Source organism: Carassius gibelio, chromosome A9, assembly GCF_023724105.1.
Source record: "Carassius gibelio isolate Cgi1373 ecotype wild population from Czech Republic chromosome A9, carGib1.2-hapl.c, whole genome shotgun sequence".
Classification (NCBI taxonomy): domain Eukaryota; kingdom Metazoa; phylum Chordata; class Actinopteri; order Cypriniformes; family Cyprinidae; genus Carassius; species Carassius gibelio.
The window spans coordinates 28762833-28784416 of NC_068379.1; the positions used below are offsets into that span (position 1 = coordinate 28762833).

General features: G+C 35.3%; 1 protein-coding gene across 5 annotated transcripts in view; it reads left to right on the forward strand.

Moving 5' to 3' along the window:
• The window catches only part of hdac4 (histone deacetylase 4), a 197188-nt gene extending 177914 nt beyond the window's left edge, over window positions 1–19274 (forward strand). For all 5 annotated transcript variants that reach the window (XM_052606715.1, XM_052606716.1, XM_052606719.1 and 2 more), the window contains 5 exons: window positions 1833–1951; window positions 4031–4164; window positions 11918–12002; window positions 12281–12422; window positions 14820–19274. In XM_052606715.1, coding sequence (XP_052462675.1) covers window positions 1833–1951; window positions 4031–4164; window positions 11918–12002; window positions 12281–12422; window positions 14820–14859 — 520 coding nt within the window. In that variant the 3' untranslated portion in view covers window positions 14860–19274. The remainder of the gene's footprint in view (window positions 1–1832; window positions 1952–4030; window positions 4165–11917; window positions 12003–12280; window positions 12423–14819) is intronic.
• The last annotated feature ends 2310 nt before the right edge of the window (window positions 19275–21584 follow it).

Below are 21584 nucleotides of genomic sequence, written 5' to 3' on the forward strand. Positions count from 1 at the left end.
AAATACGGAACATGGTCACATGACACAGTGTCAGTTTTGGGTGGGTGACACATCTTACACCACTCTACCCCTCACCATAAACTTCTACTGCGAGGAATCTTTATTAACGGACCTCGGGCATTGAAATGAAATGTTACACAAATCAAGGCGTTAATGTCAACTACACCTACACTAGAGCAAAGAACGCCAAGCCTCCCGCCCGCCCGCCCAACCAAGCCCAGTTATATTTCCAATTCCTCCAGCTGCAGTTCAGAAAGAGAAATCTGCCGTCTTAATATAGCCTCACAGCTGTGAGCCCAGAAGGAATGCAGGGCCTGGCCGCAGTCATAAACTCAAAGTCAGAATATCCTCCGCCTAATCAGTGTGCGTGTCCTTGTCTTCCGACACGAGCTTTGATGACCCTTACAGACTCTGGTCAGCATTGCCAAGACAAACTGCATCGGAGGCTGCATGCATGTGTAGATGCATGGATGTGTGTGTGTGTCTTACAGACAGAACAGCTGGGATTATTTTCACGCCATGAGCACACCCCAGTCATGTTGTCATATAACCTCTGCTGAGCTCCAGGCCAGCAAGTCCAACGGCTGTCTGTGCGACAGACAATCTTGGTTTAGGAATCACGACTTTACCACAGAATGGGCCGTTAAAACCACCCTCGGCCCATCAATTATGCTGAATCTAGATGGAATTTGAATCTTCCTGCTCTTCCCATGATGGCAGCTGGTGTTCTCAGGGAGTTTGGACTATATTTAACGTATAATAGTACTGCTTCATCATCTTTGGGTTGTTCGCCATGAATGTTTTAAGGATTATTCACACAGAAATTGTCATAATTTCCGCAGTCTTATGTCATTCCAAACCCATATGACTTTTTCTTCTGTTGTGAAACACATAAGAAGACTATTTGCAAAATGTTTCCTCCACTCTCTTTGATACAATGTCAGTAAATAGTGACCAAAATGAAAAATTAAGTCATCAGTCATTGATTATCTTGCCTGAAATGTGTTGGTCACATTCACTTTTTATGAAAAAAAAAAAAAAAAAAATTTAACAGCTAGAACATTTTATAGTGTGTATATAATATATATATATATATATATATATATATATATATATATAATGTATATATATAATGTATATATATAATGTATATAAAATATATATATATATATATTTTTTTTACTTTTATGTCCCAGGGGTTAACTATGTCTATAGACTTTATAGACAGACATAGACTTTCACTCTTTTATTACAAAAATCTGTAATAAAAATGTGTTTTGCATGTAATCTAAAAAAAATAGTCAATGTTTTAACACCATTTTAATATGTTTTGTGTGTAAATTATTTCCGGCAACTTTCGAACATGAAAATGTGAGAGGTGAAGAATATAATGTTAATAAATGTTGCTTGAACAGAAGATGTTGTGCAATTTCCAAAGTCTAGCTATAATTTGTCAAATTACGCAACAAGTTTGAAACGTTTGTTTGCATTTAGAAGACAATTGTAAAATTAGCCTTACCCTCCATTAAAAAAAATTAAGTTAAATTAAGCAATGATTATTGGAATACATTTTACAAGAAAATGCCATTTCAGTCTTTCTGCTTGAAAATGTCATATTTAATTAAATGTTACTTGCCATTTCTTTGTAAGTATTTGTGACATTTACTAGTGACTTCTGAGTGTAAATTGTTTAAAGCAATAGAAAGTAACAGAAATATCTCCACCCAAGTAAATAACAAAGAATTGGAAAAACTGATGGTGAATAAATAATGACTGAACTTTGATTTTTGGCTGAACTATTCTTTCATGCTCTTGTTTTTGTGTTTTTGAAGGACGGTGGTGATGCCCATTGCGAATGAGTTCGCTCCAGACGTGGTGCTGGTTTCTTCAGGCTTCGACGCTGTGGAGGGGCATCCACCACCTCTGGGAGGATACATGCTCACCGCCAAATGTAAGTGCTCTGCGTTCCCCTTCATTTAGGAAGATTCTCATGGGATGAAGCGGTTCGGAGCAAAAGGATGAGTCACTGATGTGGAAGTCTGCCTTTGTCCCTCTCTCTGTCTCTCGGTCGTTACTCATGTCTAAAAGCTTTCATTTCAGTCAAATTTATCATGTGCTAACGCCACAAAAACAAGACACCACACTCTTGTGTGCAAAGCCTTATCCCCGAAGGGAGAGATTGTACCAGTCATCTTTTCTCATACTTCCAGATCTCTAATGTTTTTCCTTTGTTCCCATGTGTGCGTAATATCAAGATGGCATTCCGAGCTTGTTTCTAAATCAAATATTTAATGATTATATAGCACTTGTTGTTGGGGTCCAAAAGGCTGCTTTTATCCTGTTAGAGGGGATCATAACGCCAGCTCTTATAGATTACATCTCCTGGTGAAAGCTGTCCAAATGTCAGTGCTGGAAACGCAAAGTACTGTTCACTCAAAACATTTGCCCTGAGACTAAAGAAAATTTTCACCTTTCTTGCATCTAAAAGAAACTTTAAATTTGATTCAGTCCATCTGCTGGTCTTAGAATTGCTCAGTGATTTCTGACAGCATTTGTTTTTCATTTAGTCACCCATTCAATAATTCTGACGTTATTTAGTCACCCTCATGTCATGTCGTATTTCAAGTCTTTTGAAGTCATATGATAGCTTTGTGTAAGAAACAGATTCAGAAGGTTCAGATTCAAATATGAGGCCTTAAGATAGGGTTATTTTAGTTAAAATAAATATTATTTTTAAAAAAACATGTTGTTAAATACCATTGTGCTTCTTGGTAAATATTTTATTTTCAAAAGAGAGAAACATATTAAATTAGAATTATTTGTTATGTTTCTAAAACATTATTATTTATTGACTAAGAATATGATAAAAGATAAAAGCAGGCCACAATCCGATAGTTGGCAAAAATTAGCATTAACAAAAAAATGGCATAAAGAACAATAAAGGCTTTTTTTATGCTTTTCAATTTTTATTTTATTACATTTTTTTGTTTTTGGCTGTCATAGAGTTAATTTTCAATGTAAATGTGAAAATGGCTGACATATTAAGGATGCATTTTTTCTCTTTGTATTACCCCTGTTGTACATCGTCTGTTTTCAAAAAATAAAAAATAAAAATAAATAAATAAATATTATTTAATTAAAATAAATGTTAACTGAAATCAAATGAAGTAAATTACTAAAGTAAAATTAAATAAAATGGCTAAAAATTAAAAAAACAAAAAAACAAAAATCCTAAATTCAAACATTATTCAGAACCATAATAGTATATGAATGATTAAAAGAATCATTTTTATCTTTTTTTCACATTTAAATAATTTTGGACAGAGGTTGTTATGGCCACAAAGAAAATTGATATACAGTGTACAAGTCGTACTGACAATACAGAAAAACTTTTTAAAGTAGACGTGGTCAGCATTCAATATTGTTGTGTGGAAAAGAGCTGTGTAAACATTCTCCAAATGTACAAAACAACAGCATGCAAGTTTAAACCGACACAAGGATGCATAAATAACACATTTTCCATGTTGGGTGTACTGTTACTTTAAGAAAGATGTTCAGCGGAGCTGCTGTTCTGGGGTAATTTGTGTTGCATTTAATACATGGCACAAAGTGTGTATCAGGTTGAGATGAGCTGGATGGTACCTTCTCTTACGTGATGAAGAACATCAAATTGGACCATATTGTGCCAGTGAAGAATTAAAACAAAATAAAATCATGGTCTTGAATGTGAATCTTTGGGGAAGCGAGGTATAGTTGGATGCATATATTCAAACAAAGATCAAAAGATGTGGCCAAAATACTAAGCCACATTTATTAAAATTAAACCTGTCTCGTATTATACATTTAGGCTCTGTAAATCCAGAGTGCCTTCTTTTTAACAGAGAATGCGATGTGATACTGTGTCTTATTTTCTTCCTCTCCCTCTCTCCATTGTTTCTTCATCTCTGGTTTCTTTGATCAAAGGCCAGCCACCGGTTTCTGAGCGTGCTCTGTAACCCCCTCTTGTATTTCCTGTCTCCCCCTCTGGCAGGTTTTGGCTACCTGACCAAGCAGCTGATGGGACTGGCCGGTGGCCGGCTGGTGCTCGCGCTGGAGGGGGGTCACGACCTCACCGCCATTTGTGATGCCTCGGAAGCATGTGTTTCTGCTTTGCTTGGAAACGAGGTAAGAGCCGATTGGAGATCAGATGGGGAGGGTGACTCAGGAATGGACAGGGCTTCGTGAATGGAGGAAAAGATGAAGGGATTTTACAGAATGACAACATCCTCCAATGTTAAGCAATATGCATTTTTTTCTTCTGGCCCAGTGCAAAGGCAAAAGACAGTAACTTTGTTTCTGTCAGTAAATTAGTTATTGATATTTTTGGGACATTCAAGACATCCTTTATTAAGTGTCTTGAGTCAACTTTGTTGAGGTTTTTTTCTGAGAGAATAATGGGTCGTCTCGACTGTAGCTTCGAAAATCCCTGGAGAATCCAAGGCAGAACACAGTTTTTCTGAATGACTAGTAATAATGAAACCCTAGTGTGACCCATACATGCACATGGGAAAGGAATGAACTTTTTCTTTTACCCATAAGGGGCCAAATATCTCCACAGGGGTAGTCTTGTCAGGAAATATGTTCACTAACTGAACTGGACCCGTTTGCTTTAGAGGAGAAGTACGTAATGGAAGCCTTAATGCAATAATCATAATCGGTTTACCAGCACCAGCATTCAGACTGTGAGTCTGCAGGGCCGCCTGGCGCTGCCTTCATCTGCAGTTTACCCCATGGGAAGCTTTGTTGTCATAGCAGGGAAAGAATAGAGGAGACAGAGGCACTGAGTAAGCAAAACTGCTCAGTAAGGGCCCGTTTCAATTGCCTATCGAGTGCACTCCCTGGAGGGATGTTGAGAGGGGGCTCAGAGTATCTCACGCTCGCTCTCAGACGCTAACAGCAGCCCATCTGATAGCAGTTAGCTTCACACCTCTCGCAGACGGGGTCACTGACAGCCGGAGAGACAGAGACAGACTTAAAGTAATCAAAGGAAATTAGGAAGCACAAAACACAGAGGAAGCTTATGTCATAAAGTCAGAGAGTCTGATTTTAGAAAGGAAGGACCGACTTTGCCATGAGCATTAGACACGCAGAACAACTTATGCCATATTAGACGCTTCGGTCCTCTAAAGCTCACATGTCATTTTAATATGGCTAGTCTCAGCCTTTTGAGTCCAGCTATGAAAACTGGAGGCCTTGTTTAAACACGTTTCTTTTGAAGTAATGCGTGTTTTTTTATGATGGTACTACTTTTTTAATATTTATGTTAATATTTATATTAATTATATTCATAAACGGATACATTTTTAAAAGTGTGTTTGTAATGAGATTACATTATATTTAATTATAATTAGAATTATTAAACAATCTTTAAATATTACAATTTAATACGTTTATGTAATAATTTTTAATATTACAATTAGATTAATATCACATCATTTTCTATATAATCATACATAAAAAAATTCTAAATAATAATATAAAAATAGTTGTATAATGATTAAACAATTTAAATATTGTACTCTGTAAATTTAAGAATTATTGTTATTAGATATAATAACATAATATAAACTGCAACTGAGATTAGAATCGGTTGGCTATTTGTATATTATAGTAATATTTATATTAATATTATGAAAACATTTATATTATGAAAACATATTTAAAAATGTCAACATCCATAATGTTAGCATTATATTTAATAATATTTAGAATTATTTAACAATGTTATATAGATTTTTTTTTTCCTTTTGTCATTTTAATATTATCAATAGATTTATATTGTATTAATGATTGTATCAGGCCAGATAGAAGATAATGAGAAACAAGAGCACGGACTGTGATCAGTATGGCAGGAAGCAGGTGTTTTATCATTACATTCAGGCCCACATTGTAACGGAGGTGAAGTCCAGGGCAGTGAGTAGATGATGTGGATACAGTCTGAGAGCATGTTTGAGTGTGTTTGAACTAGAGACTCATGGGATAACAGGTGCTGCAGCTACCCCAACCTCTACACGTCTGGTTTACTCATTCAGTCCTCTTTTACTTGGAAGGTAAATCAAGCGCACAATTTACAATTTACAAGTGTTTTCACTCAGAAATAAACCGTTTCATTTATTTCAGGAATCAGTAAGGCAGTTTTTACATATTGTTATGTGTTCTGTACAGGGGTTAACGGTACGTGTATTCGTACCGGACCGTTTGGGTACAGGGATTTCGATACGGTTCACGTGTGTACCGAATTCAATATTTTGTATGTGGAACATATACATTTTCGTGTTTCCAAACGAACATATTAAGTGGCGGTATTCTCCACGTTCAGCGCAAATCCCGCCCTGCAGCTGATCCTAAGGCCGGTGACACACTGGATGCGTGTCGTGAGCCTGGCGTTTCTGCTGCGTGTCAGTTGCGTGATACCTGCTTCGAGTTTTCTGTGTCTTTACACACCAGAATCGTGCCTGACGCGGTGCTGGCGCGCTGCTGCTACTGTAAGTGACAGAGGGAGACCGCCGACAGACCAGGCTCTTGTCTTCACGACAACAATATCTATACTTCATGTTGAGCATAAATATAAAGCCTACTGATAAAGGACACCGTCAACAGTATTGACGACAAAATAGACTATGTTTGACAGGTGCAATATGCCAGTGTGTCACCGGCCTAAGGTTTTCAAAAGACATCACGCGAGTGTAAAAATCACTACAACTAGGAAAAAAATTATTGTAATTCAAACGCAGCTCCCGTCAGCATTTAAACAGACCTTTGCTCTTAATTCCGATCGGTCCAACGCAATAACGAAATCTGAGCAGGTCTAAAAACTGAAACTGTTGATGCTGCACTTTACACTTTGGAAAAGTTATATATATTTTTTAAATATGAGCAGGTCTACAAGCTGGGATTGGTAATGCTGCACTGTAATCATAGTTATTTATTTATATTTTTCATTTTTTTATATATTTTATTATATGATATTGGTTTGAAACAGAGTATTTTATTTAGTGGAGAACTTTGCAGCAGTATTTTATTTCTTATTCTTTTTTATTTTATATATATTTTATTAAAAAGTATTTTAAAAAAGTGTAAACAAATTGTTGAAAAAAAGTTTTTAGTAATAAACAACCTGCAGTTTAATGTTTTCATTTATTTCCCTTACTGTACCGAAAATGAACCGAACCGTGACGTTGAAACCGAGGTACATACCGAACCGTGATTTTTGCGTACCGTTACACCCTTAGTTTTGTAGTTTAAAAGACGAAATTAATTCATTAAAACACATTAAAACTGAACACACCACATGAAGCCATGAAAATTAAGTTAATTAATTAATTTAATCATGTTCATAAACATTGTAAGATTAACTGAGAATGATTTTTAATCTACTGGTATCGTTCATTTATACATTCCAGTATACATAAAGTATACATTGTTATAATGTAATATACACTGTATATATTAAATTTGTAAAAATGAACAAACTAACACAACAAAATGTAATATTTATCATATTTAAATATTACATTGTTTATTATGTTTGATAATTATTGTTTTTACATATAATATTATGATTTGTAACTTTATCAGAGTAGAATATTTTGGTAATAATTTCAAAATTGTATTACCAATATTTATATTAACAGTATATATTATATTAAGAATTGTATTAATAGAGAATAGATAGATAGATCACCATATATTACTATAAAGATATATATATATAAAAAAATAATAATAATAATAAAGTGTCTGTGTGTGTGTGTTATAATCCGATGTACTCAGATTATTGGTATAGAACAAAACTGTCAGTAAATAAAAAAGCGATCACAAATGATCTTCTGGTGTTTTTTATAAGTCATCATAGCCTGAGCATGGTCCTATAAAGGCTGTTGTGTCCAAATCATGTTCAGAATATACAGTATAAGAGAAGTTCACTGAAACCACACGTCGACTTGATCATGTCACTTTAAAGAGGCAGATCGCTGATTGTCAAATTCAAGAAAAGTGCTGTTAAACCCCTGAAACTACCTACATGAAGATGTGAAAACCCCCAGACTTCACTGCTGTCCACCTGTGTGACTTTGCTCATTATATTGAGCGTTTAACTGCATGGGCTAGTGTGTCAAATATACTTCCTCTTTTTTTTAAAGGCCGGTAAAGAGAAGGTGGTGCTGTTATAATGAGGATTGTGTTTCCTTTGAAAGTGAGTCACATCTGATGATCCGTTCTCTCAATGAAAGGTTTCAGTGGTAAAATAGCTGATGGATGATGCTTCGACTCTGATGTCATCCAGCTCTGCAAGCAGATGTTGTTCTCAAATTGTGGTCATTAGCAATTATATGATAAACAGCGTCCTAATAGGCTAATTGTTTCCAGTCGCCGTGAGGTTTTTCTCTCTGTTTACCCAACAGCTACAGTAAACATGCCAGCTTTCACCTATGAAGCCTAGGGTTGATTTCCAGAATGTTCTGCCCTGTAAAGGACTGTTTGTTAGGTGGCTGCAATCATTTCATGCAAGGTTGCATTAGCATGACCTGTAATCAGCTCCATTAGGCAGTCCCTCCAGAAAAACGCGATTATGCGATCGCCTGATTTAATGCATAATCAGCCAAAGACCGCATATTTTGCCACATAAATTGCCGATTTCAGAAAGCAAAATATGCGGGGCTATCATGATTTCATAATCCCTGTATCTTCGTTGCAAAAAACTCACATATAAATTAGCAGAAAGTTGAAAAATGTTGCGTTTCTTTCACACAAGTAAAGCGCCATTTTCCCCCTATTGCCATGGGAACCTTATGAAGTGACGTAATTACGTGACGTGAACATCATCTGCAAACCCCGCGGTGAAACCAGGGTGAAACTTGAAGCGCGCAAATCATTCTTATTCGCCAACAAAAATAAGCACAAAAAACAGCGCAAAGCAGTTTCCGATTTGTTACATGTCAGTTGAGCCAAATTATATTGCGAGAACTTGCGAAAACTGCGGTTTGATGAAATAGAGAAAAAAGGTGATTCCCCCAACACCCCCTTCTAACTAGGCTACTAACACTTGTAGTTTCATTCAGAATTTGATGCAACTTTACAGTTGTAAGATTGCACTTTTTTGTTACAGAACAGTACCAAAAACTTACAGTTGTAATTATATTAGTAGTATGTAAAATAATTTACGTTGCAGTAAGAGATTGCAACTTAAATATTCTGTGATTTAGTATGCTCGCTTAGCATAGGAAGTAATAAGAAATTACTCTTTACATTAAGGTAGTAGCCTAGTGAGAAAAAGGTGTTGGGGGAATCACCTTTTTTTTCTCTTTTTCATCAAACCGCAGTTTTTGCAAGTTCACGCAATTTCATCGCATAAAATTGCAAAAATATCCCGCATATTCCATCGCATTTTTTAAGAAAACATGCCGCAAAGTCAAGGATTTTTGTATTATTTATTTTTATGTTAATTTAGTCATTTTTTATCATTAAAGTAACATAAATTATTACAGAAATTAACAGAACAATGTTGATCTGCTGACAAAAAAAGTTTGACTTTTTTCAGTGAATCATGTAATTTTGTTAACTGTAAAACTGTAAAAACAAAGAAAATACAGCTTTCATTGTTTTTACTAGTAAAACCATTCCATCACTTTTCAGAAAGAATATTTAAAGCTGAAAGTAAATACAATTTGCCAATATTGTCCGCTTCTGTTTTTTCTCATTTGTAAATATCACATAAACGGATTCATGTGAATGACAAGCTTGTTTTTTTTTCAGTAGTCTTAGTTATTCTACTTAAAGTGGGGCATTGCCCAAAAATATGAGAACAACTGGCTTGATGTATGGCAAACAATCACACTTTGTTATTCTTCGCTTCTCTCCACTGTTTTGCATGAAGTTCCCAGTTTCTCTGGCTTCATCCATATTTGATGGACGTGCCTCGTTCTCAAACGGTCTGAACTTATATTACTGCAGGCAGGTTGATAGAAACCATCCTATCGAAAGCTTTTCTTTTTCCTGGAGAATGTGAAGGTCCTCACACACACAGTCGGTGGGTGGGAGAGAAAATTAAATAAATCCCACTGTCATGCTGGATGCTGGCAAATGGCATGTGTTTCATTCCTGCCAAGCAGCTTGGCGTGCGCTGACAAGACTTATTAAAGTTTATAGACGTGTGGCAGGGAAGTCCATCACGATGATGGACAGGTGGAGCCCCTCCCCCTCGGCCAGTGCCAGGGCAGCAGAGGGTCGCAGTCGCAGCGGGATCGAGAGGATTCCTGAGGGACGAGTGTTGACCTACAGTCAAGCCGCACAGTGGGAAAGAGTGAATGAATGACCAGCTGGCCTCCCACATGCAGACTCTGACCCCTCCATATGGGACCGCTGACATATCAAGTCATGTCGGAATGATTGTATTTACGAGATCAACGCGACTGCAGTGTCGTACCTGTGGGAAACTCGGCCTTTTCTGTGAGGCCTGACTTTCTGAGTTGGCAACATGTCAGTTGAATAATCAAGGCAGAATTGCTCAATAAATTGATATTGAGCAGAATTATCTTTTCATTAGCTGGGCTTCTATGTTCTATCCATATAGTTTTTATGCCAGATCAATAATAAAACTATATAAAATAGTATCATTCTATATCATTATAATCATTATATATATATATATATATATATATATATATATATATATATATATATATATATATATATATATATATATATATATATATATATATATATATATATATATAATGATTATACATTATGATTACAGAATAGTGATCAAGCTCGACAGATAATTGTTGTGTATGTATATTGTCATTATCTGGTGTGTTAGGTAAATAAATGATAAAAAAAATATATATAGATTGATCTTAAGTGACAGTAGACAGTAGATGTATAATTTTACGAAAGATTTTTATACACATTAGTATTTTAGTAGTAGGGTGATTGTTTTAGAAATGCCGAGGGGTTTGATATGTCTGTGTGTCGTGCCACAGCAGGATTAAAGTCTCCGTCTCAGACGGTCTTTCCCAATGCCTCCAGTCCTCCTGCCCTCGTCTTATTTGTTTTAATTAAACCAAAGCCTCCAGCTTGGCCAGGAGTAGAGAATGACCCCCCCCCCCCTCTCCCTCTCTCTCTCTCTACACTTGCTAATATTTCTAAATGACTCTACCCAGTTTTCATGGCTGTTTTATGAAGGATAAGTGACGGGATGCACGCCCTTTTCTTCATCTTCAATGTTTGCACATGAAACACTTGGCCGTAGATTTTCAATAATTTTTTTTATTTTTTATATGGGGTGAAAAAATGCAACCGAGAGCCAAAGGGAAATGGAATCATTCCACATCAGGAATGCAGCATCGCATGCTGGCGGTCTCCTCTGGCCGTGTCCCGCTGGTCCCTGAGCTGTCGTGAGGGTTTGCAGGAGCATGAGGTCTCGTTGCCCACGTGCTGTGACAAAGCACTGCATTGTTGACTATCTTTAAAGCATGGCATTCAGCACAAATGTGATCCTCCGTTACAGTGCAAACATAAGCTTGCTATTAATGCATTCATCACCAGGTAGACATCGGTGGTCCCTGAAAACAATGATTAGCAGGGTCTGCTTCCAGAAATAACTCAAGCTTCCAGAATATGCACTGTAAAAAAACAAAAAAAAAACTGTAAAAACACATTTTACAATATTTTACTGTTAAAATTTCACTCATTTTTACAGTTTGTGTGTATATATATTGTTGCTGGTTTATATTATTTTATTCTTCCATTTTAAAGCATATATATGTACATACACACACACACACACACACACACTTATGTACTTTAAAACTCATTTAGTATAATGTTTTCTTGCAGCAGTAGTGTTTAACCTGGCATTTTTTTATCTTTCTTTCAGTTGGACCCTCTTCATGAAGATGTGCTTCAACAGCGGCCGAACCCCAATGCCATTCACTCCATGGAGAAAGTTCTGGAAGTCCACAGTGAGTGCACTGTTTCACAGTTGATTCTTGAAAGGCCTGATACTTATTTTACACAACTAATGAAGCAATTATTGTAATATAGTCTATTTTATACAAGATTACCCATGAACAACCTGTAAAAATTGTGATTGGCTGGCTTATTATATATCAGTTATGAAGAGTTGTCTTCTTGAAGTAAGACTTTATGCTGGTTAGTCATATCTCTGTCATGCATATGATGTCTTTACTTGCTGCTTGACGTCTTACACCTGTAAATAAAGTGCTGTGTCATGTTTAAGGTAAATACTGGCGCTCGCTGCAGAGATCTGCCTCGACTCTGGGCTACTCACTGCTGGAGGCTCAGAGACGTGAAACTGAAGAGGCAGAGACGGTGACCGCCATGGCCTCGCTGTCTGTGGCCAACAAGCACATGGGAAAGAGGTGCAGTCATAGCTGACTTTGTGTGTGTTTGTCATTGTGCACGTTCCACAAACACTGCTTGTGTCTCATGACTCCTTTTTTGTTGTTGAAATTATTTAGTATTTTAAACGGCATGAATTATTATTAGTATTACTTATAAAATAATTTATATATATATAGTTATTTTAGTAGCGTTGGGATTGTATTATAGTTTTTATTATTCATTATTAACATTTATTAAATTTCAAGTAATTAATTTTTTATGGTTTTTTAATTTTAATTTTAGTTCATTTTAATTACAACCCCTATTTATGTGTTAATATACTGTATTATCATTTTACATGTAACTTATTGTGATTTCAAAGGATTAATATAGATTAATCGCTTACAAAATAAAAGTTTTTGTTTGCAGAATAATATGTTTGTGTATTTATATATTCATAATACATATGTATATATAAAAACACACACATACAGTGTATATTTTTTTTATATTTACAAGTATTTACATGTCTAAATTTATATTCCTGTAATTAATATTATACATAAATATATTAATATATAAACCTTACCTATTTTTCTGAAATATATATACATGCATGCATGTGTATTTATATATATATATATATATATATATATATATATATATATATATATATATATATAATAAATATACACAGCACACATACCTGTACATATATTATTTAAACAAAACTGTTATTTTGGATGTGATTAATCGTGATCAATTGTTTGACAGCGCTAGTAAATTACATATTTAAAAAAATTATATTATCTAGAAAATAACGAAACCACATCAGAAAATCAGCAAAAAAAAAACACTGAAATCTGTTTTTAACTATTTAGACCCGTCTCAACATTTCCAAATATAAATGAAAATAAAAACAATTCCTATAATATTTTGATTGACTTCCAGCATTTGAAGGTTAATTGACAGTTTGCTCAAAAAATGACTGACGAATGAGTTTCAGACTGTGTTATTCCTGGAAAGTGTCATATATTTGCTCACAGCAGGCCTCCTGAGTGTGTCTGTGTCTGTGACCCTGTGAGTATTTATGATTGTGTGGGAGTCTGTGATGGGACAGCAGTGCTCTAGAGGTGCAGGACAGGTGATAAGCAGGCGGGACTCTGAATGTGCACGGCTGGTGTGAGGCAGACGTCCAGCAGCGTCAGGCTTCTGAGAGACACAGTCTGCCAGAGTCCTAATTGAAAACACTCGGGCAGCATTGAGCACAGATGCCTGAGGTTTCTGGACCTTCCTCACACACACACACACGTGTATTCTTGTGCCTAGCACAGGTTCAATCTCGTATTATTTCCTATTATTCCTATCATGGGTTCAGTGCAGAAAGTGTGTTGACACCTATTATAAGTGTTGTTTTTCCTAGTTTAATGTTCTGTTTTCTGGCTGGGAGTCTCAAACACTCTTGTGCCACAAGAACACAGTACAAAATGTCTTGAACATTTTAGCTTGTAACTTTGGAAACTCCAGTCCTGACCCTGAATTCCTTTATTCTGGTGGTTTTAATTTCCTAATTTCCTCTTAAATTCCCAAATAGAACATTCAGATTTTGTTTAACTCCGCCATGCACCATTTCTGTCATTTCATTTTTAGTGCCTTTTACACCTTTCTCAAGAAAAACCTGTGAATGTGATGCTTTAACTCTGAAATGAGTGTGTATCAATGTGTATCATTCTATCAAAATTTAGAACTTTATTTATTTATTTTTATATATATATAAACTTGTTTATTTTGAAATAAAACTATTAAAATGTTAGTTGAAATGAAGTTGAAATAAAAAAATATATATATATAATATTAGATAAACTTGAAATTTATATGAAATAAAAAAAAATCCTTACCATCTAACTGAAATAAAATAAGTTAAATTATTTTAAAAAAAGAAAACATGACAGAAACAAAAAAAAAAACATATATGGTAAGAATATAAAAAAATAGAAGCTTATTCAATATGAATAAATAATATAATAGTATATAAGTAATATTAAAATACTTGTACATAGGTGTTCCCAAAGGCAAGGAAACCTGGAAATATCTTGGAATTTTAAAATTGCGATTTCCAGGTCTAGAATTTATTAATTTTTTTTGTTAAATTCATGAACATTATATTGTGAATATAAATTTACCTGTACTTGTCGAGGTTATTTTAGTTAACTAAAAAATGTAAATAAAACTAAGTCCATTATTTTAGTTCAATATTAAAAATATTAATAAATTAATTTAAAAACTATAATATTATAGTATATCAGTGATACAGAAATAACACTGGGCATTGTGCTTGGCTTGGAAATATTCAATTAAAATCTCTGGAAAAGCCATATAAATTCACAAGTGAAAAGATGTGTGACGTAATGTTTGTGTATGTGTGTTTCCCACAGGACAGAGGAGGAACCTATGGAAGAGGAACCTCCATTGTAGAAGGTCTGATCGACTGCCTTGGTGACCCTCTCGGCTCAGAGCCTCTTCAAGGCCTCTGACGTCGCTCTACTCTCTCCATCCGTTTCATTTTCTGTCCCACGATGTGCGCACTTTGAGCACGGGATCCGAAACGGCCTGAAGAAATCTCCATGACACCCAGAGTGCGACAAACGTCTGAGCCATGTTAGACTGTCTCTGTCCGTGGCAGAACGTCCGGGATTGTGTAACCTGGTCTGTCCGCAGGGACGCTTAACTTTTGGGCAGGACATAGACTCACGATTCATTGTTAGATGTGAGAGCTGGTGCTTTTTCATTATTTTCCAGAGCCACTATAAGACTGATTTCGGCTGTTACGGCCTATGTTTTTTATTTGTCGACTCTCTCTGTTTGTTTGTCTGTCTTTCTTTTATTCTTGGAGAAAAAAGTGACTCGTTCCATTCGCAGTTCGAGTTACTGCTTAACATGGGTGGATGATTTGATTGGGAGAGAGATCGAAGGATTCTGGGAAGCCCAACAGAAAGTTGACAATGTGAGTTTGTGCCTTTTGCAGAAGAGTTTCCATGATGGATCCAGAAGAACATTGCCTTAAACTAGTTAAAAGAGGGAAAAAGTTTTGCCGTCTCAGTTATTCTTGACACCTGACGGTCAAAGGCTGGCCTGAAGAATCGAGAAACCTTCAGCATGTTTACCAGGAACTCCCTGCAGATATCTTCATGTTTCACACGCATTATGACATGTTTTATGTTCCTTCATTTTTACTGTGCTTGTGTTGGATGTTACATGACGTTAAGTGTCACTGACAAACTAACTTTTAAGGTAGTTGCCAACTATCCGAGGGCAAAACGTTCGATTGAATTCTCCAGCGCTTTAAACGGCAAGCCAATGTAGCGACTCGTTTCAACTCTAATGACCAAATACGCACCTCCCCCTCTGAAAAGTTGACCAGCATGCAGCTTTCCATCAGTTAAGAATCCAACCGTTGTAGTTTAACAGCGCCGACAAGCATGAGTTAGCTGCGAGCGTATAGGATTGGGCGTCAATCGATTTGTAGTTTGAGACAAACTTTCTATTTTTCCTTCTCTCGACATGTTGTACTTTTATATAGCTATGAATGTCTAGTATTTCGGTTACTTTATAGTTAATCAAAGGGCACTAGAATATCAACACTATTATTCTACTCAGCAGATGGTCAATTTTATTGACGCCTTTCAAACAAGCGGAAAAGGGCTGGTTACCGATTTTAAATGTACCACTGAGCCTTCAGACGTGCCACCTGGTGAGATTTAGTGCTGGTTTCCTGCCGACAGACCTGAGCGAGGAGGGTTATGGGCCTTTCGCTAGGGGCAGGTGCTACCTAACATGTGCTCGTCACATAACACAATCCAGGAAGTAGCGGGACCACCAGCTTCCACTCAGAAAACAATCGTAAAAGCGTCTCTTGAGACAACTGTGATACTCAAGACAATCTGCATGGAGCGTTGACGAAGTGTCGGAGCCATGGCGGTACTTCGAAGCGGCACATAGAACTGTATATAAACGCAATGATGCATGCTGACAGTAGATCATTTGGCTTGACTTTGATTGTACATTCAACTTTTTGATTCTGGACTGATGAAGAGGCGATCATTTGTTTGAAAACCCCTGATTAATGTTTAGCCTCTCGGCAACTACCTTTGGCATTTTTTTTCTGTGTGTCATGTTCAATATGAGACGCATTAAGGCGGGAGTTTTGACTCACTGTTGCCATTGTTCCTCGACTTCATTTTTATAAATGCCTGTCACGTATGACTACTCCACTTTGGGTTCGTGCCCATTATTTTGGACTCGTTTGTCATGTTTTTATTTTCTTTCTTTTGTACTTTTTGGATTATTTACTTGTTAATTTGTCAGTCTGTATGTAGTTGACCATGTGTTTTACATATGTCTTTAGTTTCTTGTTTTAGAGAGTAACACGCCTTTTTTAATTTGGTTTATCTTGTTTAGTTTTTTTGTATGCGGTGGGAGGGAGATGCTTTTACTTTGTATAATGATTCCGACAATTGTGTATTTACTACGTTCTGTTTATAGTAGATTTATATTACAAAGATCTATAGATATATTATATATTATAAAGATTGCTGACTCTAATAAGAAAACTAGTATTGCAAAGTGATATATTTCAGTATGTGGTCTGGCTTCGGCTGTCGCTGGTTCCACTGAAGGCACTGTTTATTGGTTTCATGCATTCGCAGTAGCATTACTCTGCCACCGTAAACTCTTGATCAAACACATCTTCATGGTTTCAGGCTTCAGTTTGACAGAGTGCTCTCTTAACTCTAAAACAAAAATATTATGGACTGACACTGTACATTTCCTTTGGTTAAAGTCCATTCGGATATACTAACTAGAGCAGATGCTGACATCACAATGATCCTTCTTTGTGGTACATCAAAGATGGATTTCAGTTATTTTAGCGTATTTTTAAGGTTTGGATTACTTTAGCCTGTCAAGAACATTTCCCAGTCATATTTCACCCAGAAAAAGGACATAAGAAATTAAATTTTGCTTAAAAAAAAAACAAACAAAAAAAACAAGGAGCCAAACAAACAAAACAGATTCAACCAATGGTGTGTTTTGGGGTGTGTGGCTGTTTGTTTGTTTGACAAATGGCAAACAGTTTGAAAATAATCATTATTTTAAGCTGTAGAATTGCACACACATTAAAAAAAAATGATGTAGAGACAATTATCACTCGTACATTGATAGTAAATGACAAATGATTACAAAGAATCAACACATTGAATGAAATTTTAAAGTAGAAAAAGTAAAAAAAAAAAAAAAATCTTGTAAAACATGCTCTAATAATTTTAGTTTTATCTTCAAACAATCATTTGCACTTCAACTTGAATGTGAAATAATACGATAATTTAAATAAAATGCTCATGAGAATCTAATGAGAGTTAACAAAATACTGATAAGGAAAATGTCTGTTTAAATTATGGTAATGATATTTGGGGCGTGGAAATGTGCGTAATCAGCATGAAAATAATTTAATAATGCAAGAAATCCCCACCCCCCAAAAAGCTTCAGTTTCTTTATGCAAAATATAATTTCTTATTTACCTCCTTTTGATTTATGGGGTGAAATTCTACCTGGAAATTGTTTTGTGACTTTGTTAGTGTTTAATTTTGCGGTAATGATTCCAGCAATTGTTCTCTTGGTTTTTTCTGTTTTCTGTAAAAATCTTGTTACTTAAATCAAGATTATCTATTTTGGAGCATTTTTGCAGTATCATATCCAGACGAAGCCCATCGATTCTCATCTGAAATACTTTCAAGAATGACGTGCGAAGGCTGACACTGATTTGAAAGTGTCCTGGAAATGTGAAGCGACATTCCCAAAGACTCTCATAATAGTAATACTCAACCGGACCATCACTACAAACCACTCTGCAATAATACTAACGGCAGCCTATCAGTACAGTCTTGTCAAAGGGACACTTCTATCTGGTTCATCCAGATTGCTCTTGTTTTGTAAAAAAAAAAAAAAAAATGCATTCCATCTGTTTTTCCTTTTCCTTTTTTTTATAAAAGCTTTCTTGTCATTCCTGCTTATCTGCAATGAGGTCTGGCCAGTTGTTTATTTGCAGGCCGAAGTGAAGTTTCTTTCATTCTTTTTCCTTCATAGCTGTAGATTTGTGCATGGTTTGTGCGTCGGCATGCCTGTTTGTCTTTGTAACATATTTGCACAACGGAGGAACACGGGAGGGTTGAGGCTTTGGAGAACGCATGGGACGGAAGCTCTTCTTTCCTCCTGTTTCTGGTCAGTACACAGACGGATTGATGCTCTTGGTGTCCGACAGAATTGCTTTTTACTTGTTTAAAAACTGAATGAAAGAAAAATTACTTTTGAATATTTTACAACAACAAGAAGAAAGTTATCTAGCACTTGTGACATAAAGACTATAGACTTTATTGTATTTATGTAGAGCATTGTTTTAGGTGAACTACACACTATGCCACATGTTTGACTGTCTGTGATACTTATTTTGCTTTCGGTTCTCTTCTGATTTTTTTTTTTTTCTCTATTCTGCCTCTGGACTTATTTTTGGGGCTGGAGGAAGACTAGGAAAAGATTAGGGTTGTTCCTTTAAAAACATCTGGAATCATCAAAGGGCTCTTTCCAGATGCTCACTAGATATATCTTCAGTTCGGCCAAAATAAAAAATAAAAAAAGGAAAAAAAAACACTTATCAGCCAGTAATACCTGTGACCACTGTGGCTCAAGAACAGTTCTAGGTTTACAAAATGTAAGAAATGCATATTATTTTTGTCACTTTGTTTTTCCATTGTTACAATAGAACTTTTCTTGGGACCTTTGCTCTAACGTTTGTCTTTGACATCAGCTATAAAGTACCTTGTTTTTGAATAACACAATGTCTTGTTTTTATTTCTGAGCACAGAAATGGATTAACCTAATGCAATCAGGGGCTCTAACAATAATAGTAAAATCATTTTAGAGATTTAATGTCATATTTTCTATTATAAGATCACTTAAGGTCACTTTTCTGCTCTCTCATAAGACATCAAACTTTTATATTCTTTGATCCTTTACAGTGGAGATCAAAATAATAGAACTTACAACTGACTAACTTTCAAGGTCACTGCTAAGTCCTGTTTAAGTTAGAAGTGCAGTTTTTTAACCATCATTTAGAAATTAATTGTATTCTGAAGTTCAGCGTAAAAATCTTAAATCAGATATTTGAAAATTACAAGTAATGTGTGTTACGTAATCAGATTAGTTTTTTCAAGTAACTTGTAAAGTAACGCATTGCTTTTTAATTTACAAGAAAATATCTTGAGTTTTTCAAAAAAGTAATGCCAATAGTTATGAGTAATAATTATTGCTGATTTGAAAGCTATAGGTTATATGTTTAATGCATAAATTACAATAGTTTTAATATTTGTTGGTTAATTATTATTATTATTTTACTAAACTACATAAATTATATACTGAATGTTTATACTCATAAGCAGGTAAGGATATCTGCAAAACTGGAATGACTGAATTGTCTTTCACAAACTTATATTGTCTGTCTAAAAATTGTTTGCAGACAAGTTAATGCTCGAGCATTCACCGTCATGCACTTATCTAAAGAAATGCTCCTGTTTTTTATCCTCAACTTTTAATTTAACACTAAATGCTTTTTAATCAAAAGAACAGGAGTCTGCTGTCGTTGGAATGTCTGATAGAACATTAGGATCCGTGTTAATGTGACCGCTGCAGGAGTTTGTGTCACATTGTCCTGTGTGGTGGTGAACACTAATCATTTCTCATTATTTTACACTGTAATTCTGTGGTGTGCTTTTGGGCGATGTGGACCTTTTGTAAATGTATTACATAGCAAACAGCAGTGCGCCGCAAGTAATGTTCTATAAATAAAATAAAATAAACTGGTGGATATGAATTGTTTGTGGGGAGAGCAGGACTGGGATGCTCAGATGTCCCATGCACAGTGTGTTTAAGGCCTGTGGTTTATTGTCCCAAGCATCAGTTCCCGTCAGTTTGCCTGGAGCACAGAACTGCAGCATTCAGACTCTGAGAATATGTTTATGCATTATATATAGAGAAAGTCAAAGTACATCTTAGAGCTGGATGTACCTGCCCTAAAGCTGTAAGATAATAGGGATCTTTTCAGAATTTATAGTAAAGTTGTTATAAAAAAAAAAAAAAATGAAATAAAATACTTTCAACTAAGAAAATAAAAAATAGAGGCATTTTCACTGTAGATAGATGCAGTACCATTCAAATTTAATTAAGATTTTTATTTTTATTCAAAGTGACAGTAAATATATATATATATATATATATATATATATATATATATATATATATATATATATATATATATGCTGTTCTTTTGGACTTTCAGCAAAAAAGTACATTTAATGGAATTGAATTATTGTTTTAAAGCAATAATCTGTTGTATTTGCCAAAGAAAGATTATTCAACAAGAAAAAAATTAACTTAGATAAATCTGGATTTGATTGGATTGTTAAAAGTGGTAATTACATATTTGGGCCACTTAATCATACTCAAAGAACATGCTTAAAGTGAGTACATTTGTGTCTATTATATATTCGTTTAAATGATTTCTTCTAAATATTCATTTAAAGTATTAAGAGATGAAAAAATAATGATGATTCATAAGCATTTATAAAAAAATAAAAAAAGTACCATGAGTATAATATCATGTAGTTTCTGAACTAGTATCTCTATCACTGCATCATGGCATTTTTTGTGGTGAAGGCTTGATGGAGCCAGTGCTTGTGTTTTGAGCACTGCCCCCTCTGTCCAGGCGAGGGCAACAGGGAGAAGAGCAGCTTTCAGTAGTCAGGACAGAGATTAGCAGCTCCTTTAGAGGAGACACGGGTCAGATCGCTGTCCAAATATACAGTGGCTTTTTAGAGCCAAATAAATCATGCGGATTGAGCCGCGCAAATAAAAACATCATCCTGATCATCAAGCGGTAGTCAAACAAACAACTGTTAGAGAGGCCAATTCAAGTCCAGAGCTGCTGAATTGAGGTTTAGGTCATGAAGCAGAAAAAAATGCAAACAATGTACCTTATATCACTAAGCATAGTGTTTGACTAATCATAAATCTGGCACCCTGGGAACAAAGTGTGGCATGGTTAAGCTAATAAACCAAGTGCACATGTAAAAGGAGACGTGAGAGACAATATT